Raw genomic sequence first — 16,373 nt, 5'->3', positions numbered from 1 at the left:
TAATATCAATATACATGGTAACATGTAAATATACATACACTTCAATAACCACACATTCACCTTGGGGAAATAAAGAAAAGAAAGAAAAACTGTCTCAACTCACACAATAGAGTCTCTTCTGTGGAGCTTTCAATTAAATCATATTATGGTCCTATGATTTACAGTAGTAATTTTATATTACAAAAAAGTAATATTAGTTTCGCAGGCAATACTATAGTAAAATAATACTGACTATTATGAAAATATCGCATATACGATTACATCATTGTGTTATTCTAATGATATAATAATAATACTTATTATTTCAAATGCAGTTTTCAATGCGTTAAATCTTTTTCCCACGTTACATCTTTTTGGACCACTCCAGACACACCGCCCTGGCTCTCTTTCCTGCAGGATTGAGACTGATGAATATGAAACCACGGGGGGATCGGGGCACTACAGAGGTGTAACATACTTACACGACGTGTCATGATTGCCACCTTTGCAAATAAGCAGCGGTGGCGTCGGAAAATGGACCGTACCAAATAAACAGGGTGCCTCTGAAAAGGGTTCATTGGTCTTTAAACATCTTTGGCACATCTTTGTCCACCTACAATGACCAGGATGACACCCCGTGTGCTTACGTGCCGTGCATTCAGCATGCAACGCTGCTGACTGGCGCTTTCCACGTCTCTTTCTCCGCTTCGAGCCCCCCCTCCGGTGTGAGCCGCTGTCTGAGCGTATGGTAGAGACGGCCATCCTGCCTGGTCCTCCGGGTTTTTTTTTTTTTTTTTTTTTTTTTTGAGAGAAGAAGAAGAAGAAGAAGTTGGCGAAGGGATGTGACTGCGATGATGGCGCTGCAGCTGAAGCACGGGGATGCGGCGTACTACCAGAGTGCGGATTACTGCAGAAATTACACCACTTCGCCGCCTGTCAGCTACTGTGAAAGCAGCCATTACCTCGCCCGTTTGCCAGGTAAGGAGAGGCTTTACCATGCAGGACCACCCCCCCCCACCCCCCCCCCCTCTTCCTTCCTCCCTCCCCCCCCCCCCCCATCTGACTGTTAGCAGTCTCATGCGCTCATGAGCAGGGATGGAGAAATCGAGCCAGATGCATTTGTAGATGCGGAAGGTGGAGGTTGAAACCGGCTTTCTCTGGAGGTGCTGTCATCACCGTAATGTCGTGTTGCACCAGCCCTCATTCTGCTTCGCTTGCAGCGAGGCCAAATGTGGGGGTTGTCGAGGCACTCGGATGATCTCTTGCACTGTAAGAGAGCTCCAGGGGAGGCTGTAGAGGTTTGTGCTGATAATAACTGTAATATGAAAACAGTGAACAGCCTCGGTGCAATGTTCACTTTCATCTCCTGGCTACGGCAGTCAATCAAGTGGTTGTCAGTGAAAGTGAAGAAATAGAAAGTGAATGGCTCCCTTACTGCGTGGCGTGAGGTGCACACGTGATGATGGTGACATGTGGCAATTACACAGCGAGAGTCCCTTCATTGCACCTGCACGGCCGATAATAGCACAGGCGTTCCTGTTGTTTTTAAAGGCAGTAGAGGCATGTGTCATACTGATGGAGTAGAAACATGGTTATCCAGATGTACAGCACAAGATTGATCTAATCCATCTATCCCTGCCACAGTAGAACTCATTGTAACTAATTCTAAGTAAACTTTAAAATATATTGCCAAACATATCATTACGGTGAGAGATGTTTTAATGTCTTTATTTGGCAAACCTTCAATCATTTACAGTATACTTCACGTTAAAGATCCAAAACATTTTTCATCTTTTGTGGGCATGTCGTACTGAACTAGATCTAGTTGTTTTCTTCATGGGGACACATTAATAAATATAGTAACCGCTGCCTAACCCATAGGCTACATGACGGGTTCTCAGAGGCTTTACCACTGACTTCATGTTCATTCAAATGAAAAACATTTAAAGATTTTAGTGCGACTGAGATATAAAAGTGGAATGTCGGCTTTATTGTAAAGGAACAGTAAGTAAATTACAGATCAGTGTAACCTATATGTGTCTTTGCTGCTTTCTGCGTTTGTCTGGCGCCCTGTGAAGCAAATGGAATGAGTGCAGGAGGCATGTGCTTCTCATTGCTCCATAATTGATGTGACCAAGACAGTACAGCGAGAGAAAACTCTAGAGAAAATAAAGACGTGGCCTATTTAGAGATTCTCAGTATAGAGGACATGATATTAACAGACTGCAGGAAAGATGTTTTTTCATAGCGTGGTTCTGAAACCAAGTGATGTCATTCTGAAACCTATCTGACAAGTGATGAACTGACAAATAACTTTAGTTATTTTTAGTTTTCTTTTTTTCCATCTCTGGCTGATTCTTTTGACACAATCGGAATGATAACTCTCCACGCTTATGATGTGTTGTCAATCTACTGATCACCTGCAGCCTTTCTGTTTCGTGTGTTCATACATGATCAGACGTTACATATTTTATTTTTTTGAGTTTTATTTACCACACAGATGATTGTGTCCTGCCCAAAAATCTATTCAGTTTTTGTCCCTTGCTGGCCACATGCATACAAGTTGCAGCTCTGTAGCATGCACTTTGTGGGCCGTAATCCAAATCTGGGACAAGACCTCATGAGGTGATATTGCACTCCCCTCTTTCAAGCCAAGCATTGGCTACATGAAATCACCTTACATTCTAAGTGATACGCAGTTAAAGCGTGTTAGTTATGTTTTGTTAGTCATCTCTTTTGGAGAAGTTGTACTCTGGACTTCTCGATAGATGATATCATGCAAAAAGGTTCTGGTTTTGGCTGGCCATTAATAGCGATTGTTGAGGTTTTGAGGAGGTGCCTAATTCAACAACATGGTTGTTCTCATTTAATGAATATCGTGAATATGTATTTGAAGTCCAAAATTCCCCAAACTTATCCTATTCTAACAATTTGTGGGCCTGAATCTTCCGTTTTAATTCATTCTGTGAATTAACCTTGCCGCTTTGTTAGACCTCCCCAAAAAAAAGCAAATGTAGAGGCTTCATTCAGGATGATATATTTATATATTATTATTTTCAGTACATGCAACAGCTGCATAATGATATTTCATCAATGTGCAGGGAACTCTTTCAAACTCTATCTATGTCTCAGTTGACAGAACTTGAGCGAGGTCAGTGCCTTGTCCAGCATACCTTTCTCCTGAGGTCAGGGTGACCAGACGAGAGACGGGCAGACAGACTGACTGGACCGACGGACTCGACGGCAAACAGCAGTCGGAAACACAAACGCCTCAGGGCGTTATTTTGGGTCTATGAATCACTGCCTTCGAGCGTCCAATTGGATCATAGATAAAACCTCCCAGCGCAGTGAGTTTTGACACAGCTGTTGGATTATTACTCACCCAACAATATACGTGTCTATAAATTGAGCATTAGAGCGGCACAAATGAACACAAACACAAATCTGCATATGCTTTTCTCGTGACAATGTTTTGTGTATGACGTACACCCTCATGTTAATCACATACACACACACACACACACACACACACACACGACATCGGCATGTTTGAACAGTCGCACTTCAGTGTGAGATCTATTCTGATCAGAGAAGCTTGAGGATTTTTTTTATTGCCACTGTCTCTGTTTGTGTGTGTGCACAGGCATGTGTGTGCAGTGCCCCGTATGCATGAGTGCAGGCGCTGCGGGCTAAGCCTAATCTCTCTGCTGCCCACTGGAGTGTGAAGCTTCTTTGTCCGAGAATGTGTTTCCATTCATGCATCTTTTTACATCTCCCCTGCCTCAAGGCTCAGAGGAAAAAAAAATGTTCTCCTTTTAATGTAACTGTACATCGGTTTTTACATTCTTAACCAGGTTCCATCCCTGATGAATTGCTACAGTATCCAATGCAAAGACAGGAAGTAATATTTAGAGATGTGAAGGAAAATAATCGTAATGTGTCCCCAATGTCCGTCTGGTGCCAAATATAAAGGACTTTGTTGGTGTACTTATGAGCTGTGCGAAAATGACTCAGAATTCACTTTTCTGAAGTACTTTGGTAACCCTAACCCTTCAAGACAAATCTCCAAGAAGAGATGCCTGAGTCAGACTCCTTTTTGACTCGTCATTGTCAGTACATCTATTGTAGTGAGTCGAAAGCCATGCTAACAGCTCTAATAGATAAATACGGTGACAAGACGATGTTTAAAATTCATAATATTTACTATATATATTATCTCTAGAATGTCCCAGGCCCAGACGTGTCTGGCAAACTTGCAATAGCTAAAATATTTTATCTTATGAAAATAGGATTATAGATGTCAAGACATCACGCCTTTCTCATCAACGTCGCTACATTTCCTTGTAAGTCATCATCAGACACCACTTGTAATATCTGCCTCTGTCTCAACATAATGTGAATGCCCCTGTTGCCCACAGAAACAGAGACCATGTTGAAACCTCCTCTGAGTCTCTTCAGCCATCTGCAGCAACCTTTCCACCACATCGACTCTCTGCACCACCTGGGACCTCCGCCAATGGCGCCTACGCAGCCTCTCGGCCCACCGCCTCTTGCCCCAGCTCAGGCGATTGGACCCCCGATGATGGTTCCTGCCCAGACACTCGGCCCCCCTCACATGCCTGCTTCTCACACGTTAAGACATCCTCATATTACTCCACCACACAGCTTAGGACCCCCTCCGATGGCCCGAGCTCAGCCACTGGGTCCTCCACCCATGGCACACACCTTGGGTCCCCCGCCTGTAGATCACACACAAGCAATAGTGCCTCCCACCATGGACCTCATACAACAGTTGGGTCCTCCACCTCTGAGTCCTGCACAATCCCTGGTACCCCCACCCGGAATCTGCCGATTTCCCCTCCCTCCGAGGCCTATGTCCTCCCCTTCTGCTACCTGCCCAGATGCTTCACACCTGCCCCCAATGCCTCAAAGACCGGCCATCGTCCCAGCCCCCATGTCCTGCCTCATCCCCCTTCCTCTCACTGGTCAGGCAGCCCCGGCCAGCGAGCAACCGCAGGATGAGGGTTCTTTGCCGGGGGCGGAGGAGCAGGAAGACTCCCCGGGGCTGGGCGAGCTGTGTAAACCCCTGTACTGTAAACTCTGCAACGTTACACTCAACTCTGCTCAGCAGGCACAGGCTCACTACCAGGTCAGTGGAAACGCACACATGCACAAAACAGGTCAAATGTCAAAATGCATACACGAGCACAAAGTCCTCCTGATTTTTCTGTCCAGGGGAAGAACCACAGCAAAAAGCTAAGAAATTTCTACGCTGGCAATCAGCAGCTTCCAGCCGTCAGGACCTCAGAAGTCCTCGAGGCGACCGGACAGACATCCCTCTGCTCAGGATCAAACGACAGGCAGGTCAGATACAAACGCTGCCAAAACCTACCTAAATGTTGCACTTTAACAGTTAAGGGGGTGGGTGGTGCTGCTGCTGCTGCTGCTGCTGCTGCAGTCTGCTGGTCGAGGGAGATTCCCTCTGAGGAGGCGGTAATAACCCGCACTCTGTTCCACTTAAGTGAAATCTCACGGCATCCGCTCAGCACTGAACAATTGACTAATTGGATTGAATGATTATGTAATACATATTGGTTCTAATTTTCCTTGGCCTTAGACTTAAATATGTCTGTAATCCATATCTCCGTGTTGGGGACCTAGATTCATGAATCGTGACAAAGTTAGAGACTCGCTGACGGACATTGTGGCGTACTTAGCACATAAAGAGGCAGATAATTCCCTCAAGAGTTGGTGCGGACAAAAAACTGAGCTGATAACAGAGTTAATATGGATTTACCTCAGGCAATCAGATACTAAATGTTATAATAACTCTAATTTAGTTTGGTAACATCTTTGCCGTACAAACCTCAAAGGTTTGTCCCCAGCTTGTGGCCAAAACAGATTCTCGTGTTCGTTCTGCTCATTGTTAAGTTTGAATGAGAGCATTAAGCAAACATAAGAGTAAATAACAGTTATATTGAATTAAATCTATCTGTAATTGTATTTGCACGAATGAAAGTTACCTAATAGTTTTTCAAATGATTTAAAAAAAACACTGTATAGGGTACAGCATTGTTTAAACTGCACTGCTTGTGCTGTGTCTGCAGGCGCAGTATAAGGGGGCGACCCGGGTTATCTTGGCCACAGAAAATGACTATTGTAAGCTGTGCGATGCCTCGTTCAGTTCACTGGCCGTCGCACAGGCCCATTACCAGGGAAAGAACCATGCCAAGAAGCTACGGCTCGCTGAAGCCCAACAGAACTCTAGTAACGTGTAGGTATAATTATAGAGACTTTTGTTGCAGCACACAGGTCTCATGTATTTCCTTATTGTTTTAGGATTTGTTTTGCAAATTCTTTGGAAGCAACAACTGGATAAAATGCAGCTCAGAAAAATATATGTAGTTAAATAATAACGTTATATTTTGGCTTTAATGCTTTCTTTTTGTCTTGTATTTGTCTTGAGATTTAAGTTACCCAGTTATTCCAAAATGAAGCCCAAATCTGGTTTGGGATTTTTAATTACAAAACTCGCCAATGTAAACTAAACTCGATTGTCTTAACTTAGCTTTTGATTTGAAACAAAAAGACTTGGACTTTGGTTCTCTTATTTCAGGGAGGGCAGCAATGAGACAGCCCCAAGAAGAAACAGGAAAGATGGCAGTGAATACAGACCGGTGAAAAACCGCCGCAGTCCACAGATACCTGCTTGCATGCCAGGTAAAACCTCAACGACGAATGGAAAATAGCCTTAAAAGCAGAAGTAGAAACACATTTCTGCTTAACTTCTAATTTTCTGGTATTGTTAAACCTTCGTTGAGTCAGTACAAAACATTAACTCAACAGTGACAACATCTGTGTGGTAAATAAAACTCGCAGCTGGAAACAACCTTTTCCAGCTTTCATAAAAAATAAAATATGTTACCGTCTGACCATGTATGAACACACAAAACAGAAAAAAAAAGATAACGTCATACTTTCTGCTGACGTTATAATACCATCTCTATCTAAAGTAGCACCTCAGATCGAGATGCATCATGAAGTAGAAACAATTCCCTACCTTTCTAACTGTCTTTCTCATTCATTCCCTTTGTCACACACTCACAAACACGTGCACACATAACACACACACACACACACTCACTCACAACAACATTCTGCTGACTCAATCAGTTTTCATGATAGGCAAATCCCAAAATAGCTACACTCTCTCCTGCGGTTGCCTTCCTGCTGTTTTTTCTATCTCTCTTTATCTCAGTCTCATTTTTCCTCTGAGTACAACACACAAACTGGAGACAAGATCAACCCTAATCATAATTGTAATCCCATCAGTCATATATCAAGTTAGAATTAGGTGTGAGACGATGGTTCTGTTGAAAACGTAGCTTTATGGATTTGAATAAATGATTCATTTGTAGTTTATTCAGTCAAGTTGTACGTACTGTATATTAAAGTCCAGCTCGGGCTTTGACAATGCTGTTGCAGTGGTAGAATCAGTACGCTCACAGTGACATGTTAACATCCTGATGTATAGCAGACATAATGTTAAGTACTTTTCTAATGTCAGCATGCTAATGAGCCAATTAGCACCCAACACAAAGCAAAGCTGTGGCTAATGGGAACGTCAGTTTAGTTCTGCGGGTATTTCATAATGAATTATAGGCTATATATTCTGACCTTATGCTTATACCAGGGTTATATATCAGGTTGAGCTTTCAAATGTTCTGTTAATTGCTCCAATAGAAGACATTTTCCTCAAAACAACTTTTGAACCTCATGCCGATGCTTAGGGAAACGTTAAGGAAAAAGGCTCACGCGGATATCCTTTTTTTAATTTAACGTAAATCAATCTGACAGATGTTGAACCTTAAGCCGTATTCATTTTTCCTATCCGTTGAGTCGTCTCTCCTGTCTTTCTCCTTCCAGGACCGTACTACAACCCCAGGCCTAGGCAGCGCATTCCCAGGGACCTGGCAATGTGTGTGACTCCCAGCGGACAGTTCTACTGCTCCATGTGCAACTGCGGGGCCGAGCAGGAGGCCGACTTCAGGCAGCATCTGGAGAGCAAGCAGCACAAGGCGAAGGTGTCCGAGTTAAGATACCGCCACGAGATGGAGCACCTCGGCTACAGCTAAGAGAACTAGAGGGCAGGAAGGGGAGAGATAGAACAGAGGTTACGGTAGAACAGAATAAGTTGGAGAGACAAAGACCAAAGCGCAGGAAATCTAATCCCAAGCTGTGGTTGAAGGGCATATTTAGCAGAGGGATTAGCCCAAATGGCCTCAAGATGTCGTTGTAATTCATTTGATAAACGCTTAAACATTTAAATCCTATTTAGTGCTGTCAAACCATTAAAATATTTAATCACAATATTTATGCCATAGTTAACTCATAATTAATCACAATTAATCGCAAATCTTTATCTATTCTAAATGTCCTTCATTTATTTTTTTCCATCATTTTTTCATCATTTTAATGCTCTTATCAACATGGAAAAGTGGATTGGCTTGCTTTATGCAAATGTTTTATTTTACTGAAAAACCACATTGCCAAACATGGCGGTACAAAATACAATTTTAAAGTGCACTTTTCAGGTAAACAGGGACTCAGCCTACAGTGCAGTTAAACCATGGCTTAATATTTTCTTTTTTTCCAAGTTTGCTGTGAGCAAAGCAGTCAGGCCTCTCATTTCAGAAACAATGAATCGTATCAGTTAGGTTATTAATAAAAGGTGATCCTACTACTCCTCTGCTTTCAGCAGCCACTCAAACAGACAAACCTGTTGACATTTTCAGGCAACAGCCATCCATCCCCCCCTCCCAAATATATATATTCTTTTAAGAAAACGTAAATCCCGCGATGAAAAAATTGACGTCGTTAAAATGGGTTTGCGTTAACGTCGTTCATAGTGCGTCGTTAATAGTCGTTTTTTTAAGCTCTGAATCAGCCCCATGGGTTGCGTTCTGACTAATGATAGAGCTAAATACAAATGAATTGCATGTATTTCTTGAGGTTGTTAAGGCTACAGGGAGAGGAGTAGTGGTGCACGCAGAGAATAGAAAAAAAATATTGGAACTGGTTGGTATGAATAAAAGGAAGAATAGAAGCAAACCCTTGAAGTTGGAACAATTCATCCTCGGAAAAAGAAACATCAGTGACACCTAAGTTTGAGACCTCTTTCAACTCTATAAGTTCAGTTTGAATGAGCCCTGCAGGTTTTTTATCCTACAGGCTGTACAGAAGGACTTCAGGGCCACTTACTGTATGTCACGGAGCCACAAATTCAACGTCTTTCTAACCTTAAACAGGTCAGGAAATCCAAAGCGCTATTTGCGAAGTTAAAAAAAAAACAAAGCACAACAAACCAAATCACCCGGTAGAATCCGTGCTCATTGATCTGTTTGGTGTGTATCAGGCTGAAGGCTACACCCTGGCTAGCCTTGTTCGTGCCTTTGGCGAGAATTGGGCTAAAGAATAAACTTTGGCTAGCCATTTTGAAACAAAAGTGGAAAATAATCCGCAGTATTTCTAGATTTTGTGTCAACTCTTTTTTTGTGATCACAAATCACAAAAGTTGTGTAGATATTAGCAATCTTAATCATAAATGTAAATATAGGATAATATACATGAATACTATGGATTATTTGTTTTTTGTTAGCCTAGCCTATATTGTTAATACTTTAATCTACTTAATAATGATCAGGAATGGTGTGTAAACTGTGCGTCTGAATGTCTACCCAGCAGCACTGTGTGTTTGTGTGTGGATTTTACTGTCGGCCCTCTATACCACTTTGGCCAGGCCCTTTATTCACGCTAAAGTCCTCTGGTATGATCCGCCTAGTTGTAAGCTGCTGGTCCCATCATTGGACTGCGCTGTAGGACCACATGACGGAGGCTGTCTCTGAAGAAGGAGGGTACAGCCTTAATCTTTGTCTTCCCAACACACCCAAACTGGCACTGTGATGAGAGGAAATGTGCAATGGAATTCATTGGGAAAATTGCAACAAAAAAAAAAAAAGAGTGTGCAGAGCTCGTGATTGTTTCTAGTTGTAAGACATTTATTTAATCATTTGATTCCCAGAGGACACGTAACCAGGTTTTACCACAGTGATCAAGAGGAGGAGTGTTCAGGAGTGAAAGTGGATTTAAAGACAGATCCTTTTTTAATGTTGTTAAGATTTTATTTTGTTTTTTGACCCCGTATGACCTAGGTACAGCTGCTTTTCAGTTTTAAGCCAATCCCAAAAAGATCAGTTATGTAATCAGAATCCAATAAGATTTTCTGTTTTTAGTTTATTTGATTATCTGTTCCAGGTCAGTGCGACTGAGCTGAATACTGTGCAATTACATAAATGTCTAAAGAATACAGTGACAAAGTCCTAGCCTTGGTTGTTTTAAAAGGGACTAACTCTTGTTCTCTAAAACTTATTTCTAGATGTGTGTGGCTTTAATCCTTTAAAAAGAAACAATTATATCTGTGCCTCAAAAGTCCTTTTATGTAGCGGTTGAAGGGTTTTCCATTTAGGCTCCAGATTGAACATGTTGAACCTCTGTAATTCAGAAGAGAAGAAAACGTCCTTTTTAAATTTAAATTTGGTTTTCATTCGGTTTTCATGCAGTGCGCGCACACACACACACACACACACATAATTGAATCATTCAAAGGACAGTTTGGGTCACGTAATCTGAAGTGTTACGAAGTGAAACGCACTAGTTTAGTCGGCCGTGGGGAGGCAGCTGTTCACATCTTTCACTTGTCTCTAGAGCACAACCACACACACGCCATCACACAGACGAGGACATTCAGGAGGAAAGAACTGGAGGACAAAATATTGTGGTGTTTAGGGATTCAACCACATGAGAGAGGGTGAGATACAAATAGAAACCTCCATGCCAGGCTGTTCCAGTAGCCCGCTGTGCTGTACGGTTGAATAAAAGTGGAACAAATGAGCTGATGAAAGCACTGCTATAATGAAATCTGTGGGGGAGATAGAGCTCATCGAGGACTTCTTCACATTGGACCGAGTTTCAGGCTGTTATTAGCTCTTCTCCTCCTCCTCCTATTAATAACGCTCTTTGTCTTACATTAAAGAACAGGCGGCGTTACCTTTTTTTTTTAGGGTTGACAAGCTCTCGCTCCAAAGAAGCTACGCAACACTGTGTAAATAATAAGCAGCAGAGAACGGAGGAAACGTGATGGTGGGAAACTAAACTACGAACACTACGTTTCATTCCTGTCATATACTATATTTGGACTGGCTCTGGACCCCTTGAATCTAATTGAGACCCCTCGTCACAGGTGATGGCCTTTTGTGTGGACAACCAGTGCTTGATTTTTTATTTTTTTTCCAAGTCACATTGTATATTACACTGTCAATGATTGATTTCATTGTCGTTAAACAATGCTGTTATCTAAATGCTGATGAGTTCAGTACTTTGTTGTAAATGACAGAAAGGTGTTTCATATTGCACCGTATAAGTTGTATCTGGGTTATTTTGTGCATGATTAAGTCGTTCTTAATATTTGTAGAGATCTTTCTACTCTGGAGAGAAACTTTGACAGCGAGAGTGCTGTTCAAGAATTTTTTTTTTCTGAGGTTTACGTTTTTTTATTTATGGAAATGTCTGTATGGTGTGCTGATTCTACTGAAGGGCATTGGAGAGAATCATCATTTTGCACTGAATACAAAAGACGTATAAAGAAAAGTACGCTACCATATGCTGTTTAGTTGAAGTGAAAACCTCTCCCACTGTCATTGTTAGCTTCTCAATCATTTGTTTCCTAATGTTTACAAGGTGAGAAATTGGAGCTGTTATGGATGTGTATCATATTTATTTAAATTAATAAGAATGCACTGTGTGACTGATCAGACCAGGGCCGATCAGAAACACTGATTATCAGGTCATGAGTTAGAGATTGATTGAGATTGATGGAGTGGGAATAAAGAATAAATAAAAAGGTGAAAACAACCTCCGACAAAAAAAGGTACTGTATGTAGTGCCGCTGTTTGGCAAACTCAGTGAAACAAAGTGCTCAAGTATTTGGCTAAAGTGGTACTTTAAGTACTGAGACAAGTGGCAAAAGCTTGGCGAAGAAGAAGGTTGTGGGTTAAAGCCTAGGATTTAACAAACTAACTAAATGAAGACATGCCGCTAGCAGATCCTTTAACTAGAGACAGCAACGCTAGCTATTCACCACTCCAGTCTTTATGCTAAGTCCCTAAAGGTCACACTATTCCGTTGTTATTGTTTTTCCTGCATATATATATATATATATATTGTGTCCACTTCAGCTGAATGGATTTCTAATGTTGTCACTCAATCGAAACATTGGTGACCCTTGTCTCACATGAGAGCCCATGTACCCTGGTCTACAGACTCTTTTACACTAACAGAATTCAGGACCCCTCCCTTCCATCCACTGTCGCCGGGCCCCAAAACACCCCGACGGCGCCCCCTGCAGGGCAGTATCTCTACTGGTTCACCCTCTGTGAAAACCTCAGCACACTTTGAGTGCCTCTAATCAATGTTGCCAATATACCATAAACTGACTGACTGGATGGGTGCCTGAACGACTGATATACTGATACACTGAAGCTGTGTGTGTTTTCTGACAGATGAATAAAAGTCCAGATGACCAACAAGCTGACTTGATGATTATTACAGTGCAAGTGTGTGTTTCATGTCTTCAGCTCTATCAGCACAATATTTTATTCTAGTTTCCACTGTACTGATAGCCAAGCTTTACTCATATTACCCCTGCCACAAAAAGCTGTTCTTGTGCCCCTGGTAGTTTGTTTTTCTCTGTCAGCAGGATATCTCACAAATCTTATGAACAGATTGCTGAAATATGTCGTACTGGCCTCAGGTTTCACTTTGGATTTTTGCCTTTGGATGCTTCCTTCTCTTTTCATCAAGTATGAAATGAGTGCTTGAATTTGGCAGGTCCTCACCGGTATGAGTACTGGCACACTATTCGTAAAGCAAAGAATTATTGTATAAAGGTACTAATAGTGTATATATTGAATTGCCCGAGTGTATCTCATTCCAAATAAAACCAGCAACAGGAGGAAGCAAACGTGTTTAGAAGCACAGCTGCTGGAAGAGGATTGACAACCACTGACACATTCCAGCCATCCCCACCGTGCTGGGTCAGTGCGGTACCAGCGAAATTATAAATAGTAAGTAAATAGCTGCCGTTCAGCACAAAATAGTTGTAAAACGTTGTGTATCTCATTTCTGTAGTATAGAGAAAAATAGTCCCCGTACGTGCATGTTATGCAACCTGTTACTTTGAGTGCGCAGTGATCTGGAGCGCTTGAGTCAAGGTGAACAGGTACTGTAGATAATCGCTCAATAATGTACACCCTGTGACTCACTCGCAACCAATAGGAATGCTGGATTTCATCTACCCATGTTATAATTAACGGAATGGGACCATCATTATGAATTAAACATCTTTTTACCCTGGTATAACGTGTCAAAATGGCAGCTGTGGAAAGGGCCTATTGGTACTGCGAGCACGCACTGCCGTCAAAGTGTTTTCCTGGCCGACTCGTTGGCAGTCTGGTGAGGCAGACCCAGCAGAACCGCTGTCCGCACTGAGTGCACATCATCATGTTACATCCGCCGTTCTTCTGCAACGCACAAAGCAACAACAAACAACGCATTACCAAAGACACCGAGACCGTCCGCACATTATAATGTGTCTGTAAACACATGCTTGTGTTAATAGCGGAAGAATTGAATACCTCGATTTTCCAGAAGCAGTGGGGACAGTTCTTGCTGTTGGAGGAAATCCAGTCCTCACTCAGGCACTCCCCAACTGTGCCCTGCATTACAGCGCGGCCATACCTTCTCTCCAGGAGGCGCTGCCTCTTCTTACTGCCACTGGCATAGTCTTCCCACAGCCCCATCAACCCCTCTGAGACACAAACAGAGCACAAGTACCTTTACTGTCCCCTTCTTACTCCACTACAATTTTTTGACCGCTTTTGTTACTAGTTACCTCACAAATATGGGATGGAGGAAACAAGCACTATACCTTGTGACTGCGGCAGGTCTGCCTCGGCTTCCTGTATTTTTGTAATGCTCTTTTTCGGACACCCCTCAGTTCCGTGGAAGTTCTTCCTGCAGGTGACACAGAAAGCGAAGCCGCACACAGAGCACTGGGCTGCAGCGCTGGATCGCTCAAAAATGACGGCCAAACCACAAAAACGTCGAGGACAGTACACCACGTCTACGAGGATGCGAGGAAAGAAGACACCTGAGCAGAGGCCCCTCCATGAACACAACGTATAAGGTAAATAGTTTTAAAAAAAACACAAATATACCCCTGCAGTGACCAATTAATCATTAATTAATCAATAATTTTGACCTCCGGCCATTCTGATGCACAAAAGGTTTAAAATATATAAGAATATATGGGGAAAAAATACCAGCCATGCTGTCCAGAGTGGATTGTAGCAGAAGACGATCATAGCGACTGAACAGCTCTTCCCCTACCAGACACCTAACCTACCAGACAAGAGCGAAATCTGTTGAATGACGTTGGTAACGCAGCAGTATCTCATACAGGCCTACGTAGCAAAAGCATGTGAGAGAAAAGATCACATCCGCATCACATCCGCGTACTGTCCGGCCCAAAGAGGCCGATCGGGGGCCGTACCTGTGAAGGTGCTGGTGTGGCAGAGCAGTCCGCCTCGGGACAGGTGACACCCTTGACGTTGCCCTCTGTTATCTGGAGCTGGCAGAACTTTGTGAGGCAGGCCTTGCAGAAGACGTGGCCACACTCGGGCAACTGGATGCAGTCTGAGCCGAGGAAGCCCACGAAACACACGCCGCAGTCAAACACCGTGGCTGAGAACGCGTTGTGCGTCCGAGCCGCGTTCCAGATCAGGAGCTGGGACAAGAGGGTCTGTGACGGAGTTAGAGACGCTGGGTTTCCATTCTGGGGGGATTCCCTTGAGTGGATCGACCAGGCTGCCGCCCCCCCGTCATTCGAGACCTCTCCCCGATCACTTCGATCTGACGGTGCATACTGCAGATGCTTTGATACGCCTGCCACTGTGGACGGGTGGTTGTTCCCTGAGGTCCGGAGGGTCCGCTCAGCCTCCATTGAGTCTGCGCCGCCCCAGTCTGAGGTTGAGGGAGCCTGCGAGGGTGCCGCGGCTTCTGACAGTGGAGCATTTAAGTCCGGGCTATCGTACAGGGGTTCATCAGAGGGGAGCTCCAGCACAGAATATATGTCCAGGAACCTGAGGGTATCTTCTTTAAGAAACTGCACCCAGGAGAAGAGCACAACAGCGCCACCGGTGGCCAGGTACAGATCGGTCAGCTGAGCGGCCAGTGCAGAGAGCTGTGGGAGGCGGAGTGTAATCTTTATTAACCGTCATTTCTTTCCGTCTCTGTGACCCCCCAGACGGGCTTCTACTGATTACCTGTGTGTCTGTCAGCCAGCTACAGGTGAGGGAGAAGGAGGGGGCGGAGGAGGATGGGTAGTCCTCTGGCAGTTCAAAGGTCAGAAGCAAAGGGGGAAGGAAGGATAGCTGGTACTGCCGCAGCGATTCACCTTCGGAAGAAATAAAAACAATAACCCAACATGACAAAAGCACGTTAAATGTTCAATAACGTTTAGAAACCTGCCTGGTTTACGTTTAACAAGCTTTCACACAGCCTTGAATGGAACATTTAACTAACTCCTCCCCCCTCGCACTTGCGTTTAGTAGTATGATAATTGTCATTCCTGGCACATTGTGTGCAGTTAACACATTGTGTGTAGTTAACACAGTCCATGTCAATCAGGACACAGCATTTCTGCTCATTGACCTTCTTTCAGGACCACAGTGAAGTCCGCAGGGAGCTCTGCACACACTCGGATCTCTCCGGCGGATCTGGATTCATCGCGGACGAACTCCTCGGAACCAAAGATACTGTTGAGGGCGAGCAGTTCGTCTTCCTGCTCCTGCGTGTCCGCGTCCACGGCTGCGGTCAAAACAAGCTCCGCGTCCATAGGGTCTGCGGAGGCTCCGGTGCTTTCTTCCCGGCTCCGAACGATCCAAACAGGTCGCCTGGTGAGATGCGGATGGACGCTCGTTGAACCCTGAGCACTGGCTCCCCCGCCCCTGTTGACGCGTGTCTGAATGACGCAATTCGCAGGACACTGCAGCAACCTCTCCCTGTTATTTACAGACACACCTTTCTTTGAGAGATTTTTTTTTTTGCATTGGAACATACATGTGCAGGTAAACACCACTGCGCTCAGTGAAGCCTTTATTGTATTTACTCACCGTAAAAAGCGTTGTCGTAGCCCTACACACATATCACTTGCAAAGTAGTTGAATACTATTTGACTTGAATTAAACACTGAAACCTAAAATGTGGCTGGCTAACCA

At 43.7% G+C, this 16,373-nt stretch overlaps 2 protein-coding genes across 3 annotated transcripts; one reads left to right on the top strand and one right to left on the bottom strand.

The window, feature by feature from the left end:
* The first annotated feature begins 341 nt into the window (after positions 1-341).
* zmat3 (zinc finger, matrin-type 3) lies at positions 342-8,114 on the top strand. The gene is made up of 6 exons (XM_037469237.2): positions 342-957; positions 4,398-5,128; positions 5,215-5,343; positions 6,087-6,253; positions 6,596-6,699; positions 7,906-8,114. The coding sequence occupies exons 1-6, from the start codon at positions 831-833 to the stop codon at positions 8,112-8,114; spliced, it is 1,467 nt and encodes a 488-aa protein (XP_037325134.2). The 5' UTR covers positions 342-830.
* LOC119216420 (E3 ubiquitin-protein ligase RNF14-like) lies at positions 7,937-16,080 on the bottom strand. Of its 2 annotated transcripts, none has more exons than XM_037469236.2 (8): positions 15,808-16,080; positions 15,420-15,550; positions 14,648-15,337; positions 14,418-14,496; positions 14,024-14,218; positions 13,731-13,903; positions 13,446-13,616; positions 7,937-8,036 (listed from the first exon to the last, which is right to left on the bottom strand). In XM_037469236.2, the coding sequence occupies exons 1-7, from the start codon at positions 15,989-15,991 to the stop codon at positions 13,485-13,487; spliced, it is 1,584 nt and encodes a 527-aa protein (XP_037325133.2). In that variant the 5' UTR covers positions 15,992-16,080; the 3' UTR covers positions 7,937-8,036; positions 13,446-13,484. The 2 variants fall into 2 exon arrangements, with proteins under 2 accessions (XP_037325133.2, XP_037325132.2); XM_037469235.2 differs by having other exon boundaries at positions 8,001-8,119.
* Between the last annotated feature and the right edge of the window lie 293 nt (positions 16,081-16,373).

Source organism: Pungitius pungitius, chromosome 7 (assembly GCF_949316345.1).
Source record: "Pungitius pungitius chromosome 7, fPunPun2.1, whole genome shotgun sequence".
Lineage (NCBI taxonomy): Eukaryota > Metazoa > Chordata > Actinopteri > Perciformes > Gasterosteidae > Pungitius > Pungitius pungitius.
Note: the sequence above shows the minus strand (reverse complement) of the source record. Positions and strands in the feature narration are given on the sequence as shown.

What these genes read in the sequence shown, in the direction of transcription:
- zmat3 (XM_037469237.2), top strand. Translation starts at nt 831, where the DNA reads ATGATGGCGCTGCAGCTGAAGCACGGGGATGCGGCGTACTACCAGAGT. An exon ending in TTACCTCGCCCGTTTGCCAG is followed by an intron (nt 958 to 4,397) that starts GTAAGGAGAGGC and finishes TGTTGCCCACAG; the next exon opens with AAACAGAGACCATGTTGAAA. An exon ending in CAACAGAACTCTAGTAACGT is followed by an intron (nt 6,254 to 6,595) that starts GTAGGTATAATT and finishes CTCTTATTTCAG; the next exon opens with GGAGGGCAGCAATGAGACAG.
- LOC119216420 (XM_037469236.2), bottom strand. Translation starts at nt 15,991, where the DNA reads ATGGACGCGGAGCTTGTTTTGACCGCAGCCGTGGACGCGGACACGCAG. An exon ending in CACTCTGGACAGCATGGCTG is followed by an intron (nt 14,219 to 14,417) that starts GTATTTTTTCCC and finishes GCATCCTCGTAG; the next exon opens with ACGTGGTGTACTGTCCTCGA. An exon ending in ACTGCTTCTGGAAAATCGAG is followed by an intron (nt 13,617 to 13,730) that starts GTATTCAATTCT and finishes TGTGCGTTGCAG; the next exon opens with AAGAACGGCGGATGTAACAT.